Below are 2,394 nucleotides of genomic sequence, written 5' to 3' on the forward strand. Positions count from 1 at the left end.
AATATACATACATATGTAGTGTTTGACATACTCGGATGATGCTACAGAAAAATATATATTTACAAAAGAGAGTGATATCCTGGAAGGAACAAACAAAATGCGAAATTCTTGGAAAATGAGAAGCACGTATAATAACGATGTCAAACCTGTTTTTTTTTATGAAATCAACAGAAGTGTATTTGCTGTTTTTATCTATCTATCTTCAGTTAATTAGCTTTTGGATTAAGAAAATTTTGATCACCTAAGTTCAGAGATTACAGATATCAAATTAAGACACAACTTTATGTGTTTTCAAGTAACTTTCTCTGTATTTTCCCAAATCTACTTAGCCTAAATAAAATGACCTCGGAATCTAATGTTGCATTTTTTAAGTCATATAATTCACCGCCCTAAAAATAAATGTGACTAGACACTGTAATGACTCCGTGTAATAAGTCAATATAATGTATTACTAAACTTTTACTTAAACTTGCCACGTTTCAAGTTATCACGGCTCGTAACTAGTTCCTCCTCCTCCTTCTACTCTGACCTTGTTTCATACCACATGTGACCTAAAACACGAACCATATAGTGCCTTAATAAGTAGGTTGAGGTTTGCGGTATCATTACATTTTGATAGCCGTGTATATTATATGTGTATAGCAATTAAGGAATGCTTTCCTTGTTTCTTTGGTAACAACATATATCTACGTGCTGTTGCAGAGGAAGCAGACCATGCACAAATAGGTAAATTGAAAGATGAGATAATAATTCCGATGGTCTAGAGTTCTTTAAACTTTTTTCGCATTTCAGTAAGCCTGCTAAAGAGAATATTGACTTTTTCTTATTCTTGATCTTGTTATCGCAGTTTGAGATTTTAACGTAAGTTAATATAGATAAATAATCTTTTACTCATGGTTACCACAGCGTAATCAACGTTATTGTGCATCCATATTACTTTGTAAACACTAACTGAGATTTTATCAATGTATCAAAATTGTACTTCCCTCATAATATTTCAAAATTTACTGGAAGACAATTTTCACCACACCAGCTGATCATACCTACTAGTGTTTGCCGAACAACATACTTGGGTAAACCGTAATCCATGCTTGGAATACAGCATTTTGTCCGTCTGCCAACACTAAGAAGCCGTATACTCACCAGCCACGGCGCATAGCAATAAGGCACAGATTAGTCTCCCCTTCATGGTGTCCTCCAGGAGAGCACAGCAATCTATCAGCACAGCGGAGTCTGTGTACTGACTGGCACGAAGCGTAGCGAGTGGGTCCCGTAGCCACAGGTCGCCCACGGGTGGAGCTGCCCTTGGGACGGCCTTTCACGTTTAATCGACTACGTTCTTCCGCTACGTTGTATTTGAGGACACTAGGAAAAGAATCGGCATCTCTACTTCTATTGTTGAGGAATTAAAGTCTTGGTGTGGCGCCAGCTCATCACCTTGTACGGGAGTTTATTATTTCTGTCATGCGGTAAACTGGACTCTTTCTGTTTCCACGGCGTGATAAGATGCTGTATGTAAGTTAAAATAGCTCTTAAGCTCTATCGCATAAAGTATTGTTTCCTGTGAGTCAGCGGTAGGCTGGATCGTGTTTTGAATGATGACAGTGTTATATGACCTGAAACAGTTGCCAGGTATGACCATACGTTTTATTAATTTCGTGAGGGCAAAAATTGGTGACCACTATGACGCGAAACTAGAATAAGTTCTCATTAACATGTACAGGTCAGTGCACCGAGATAGTCGAAAGGACCATACTGATTTACAAAAAAAAGTCTTTGATATTCGATTTTAACCTAGATCTTATATCCTACTTTTCTGTGACGCATCCGACCAGGTGTTCACTCAGCACAGGTGTCTGCTCACAATGAATGAATAATACTGGGTGAGTAAGGTCTTCTTTAGTCCTACTTGAGCCTTTTCTGTTTGTTTGTTTGTTTTATTAAATATTAATTGTTTTTTAGTTCCGTGTCTTCCAAGAGAAACAATTTGTAAACAAAACATTAATAACTTAACACTGACCAGATTATTATACGTTGTTCTTGGATGTTATTCATATATCAGTAATCAGAAATGGCCAGAAATAACCAATAATGCTATTTGAATAATTACCAGTAATGGTGTACATGTGTAATTTCGCACATATTCTTGAACTGACCTTGCTCTATTTTTCTTCACAAAAATCAAAAGCTCAGGTTTAAAATTTCCGGTTCAAGATTCTCTCTCTCACCAATTTCTTAATCAGTCTACACGTCTGAACGTGTGATTCCGCACTCTCTAACTTTTTGTTACTTTGTTTAGAGGTTCACAGTAACTTCTTTCGGTTCTGATGCAGCTTACAAGTAAAAAGCCGAAAGTCAGCATCGATTTCAATGATGATGCTTAAAGTGATGGGA

The 2,394-nt window shown here is 36.9% G+C and overlaps 1 protein-coding gene across 2 annotated transcripts in view; it reads right to left on the reverse strand.

Moving 5' to 3' along the window:
- LOC119581697 (poly(U)-specific endoribonuclease homolog) overlaps positions 1-1,375 on the reverse strand; it is a 7,332-nt gene extending 5,957 nt beyond the window's left edge. Inside the window, exon 1 of one of the 2 annotated variants that reach the window (XM_037929818.1) lies at positions 1,144-1,375. In XM_037929818.1, coding sequence (XP_037785746.1) covers positions 1,144-1,189 — 46 coding nt within the window. In that variant the 5' untranslated portion in view covers positions 1,190-1,375. The remainder of the gene's footprint in view (positions 1-1,143) is intronic. The other variant, XM_037929817.1, reaches the window with a different exon arrangement.
- Between the last annotated feature and the right edge of the window lie 1,019 nt (positions 1,376-2,394).

The sequence above is a fragment of the Penaeus monodon genome, chromosome 15 (genome assembly GCF_015228065.2).
Source record: "Penaeus monodon isolate SGIC_2016 chromosome 15, NSTDA_Pmon_1, whole genome shotgun sequence".
NCBI lineage: Eukaryota > Metazoa > Arthropoda > Malacostraca > Decapoda > Penaeidae > Penaeus > Penaeus monodon.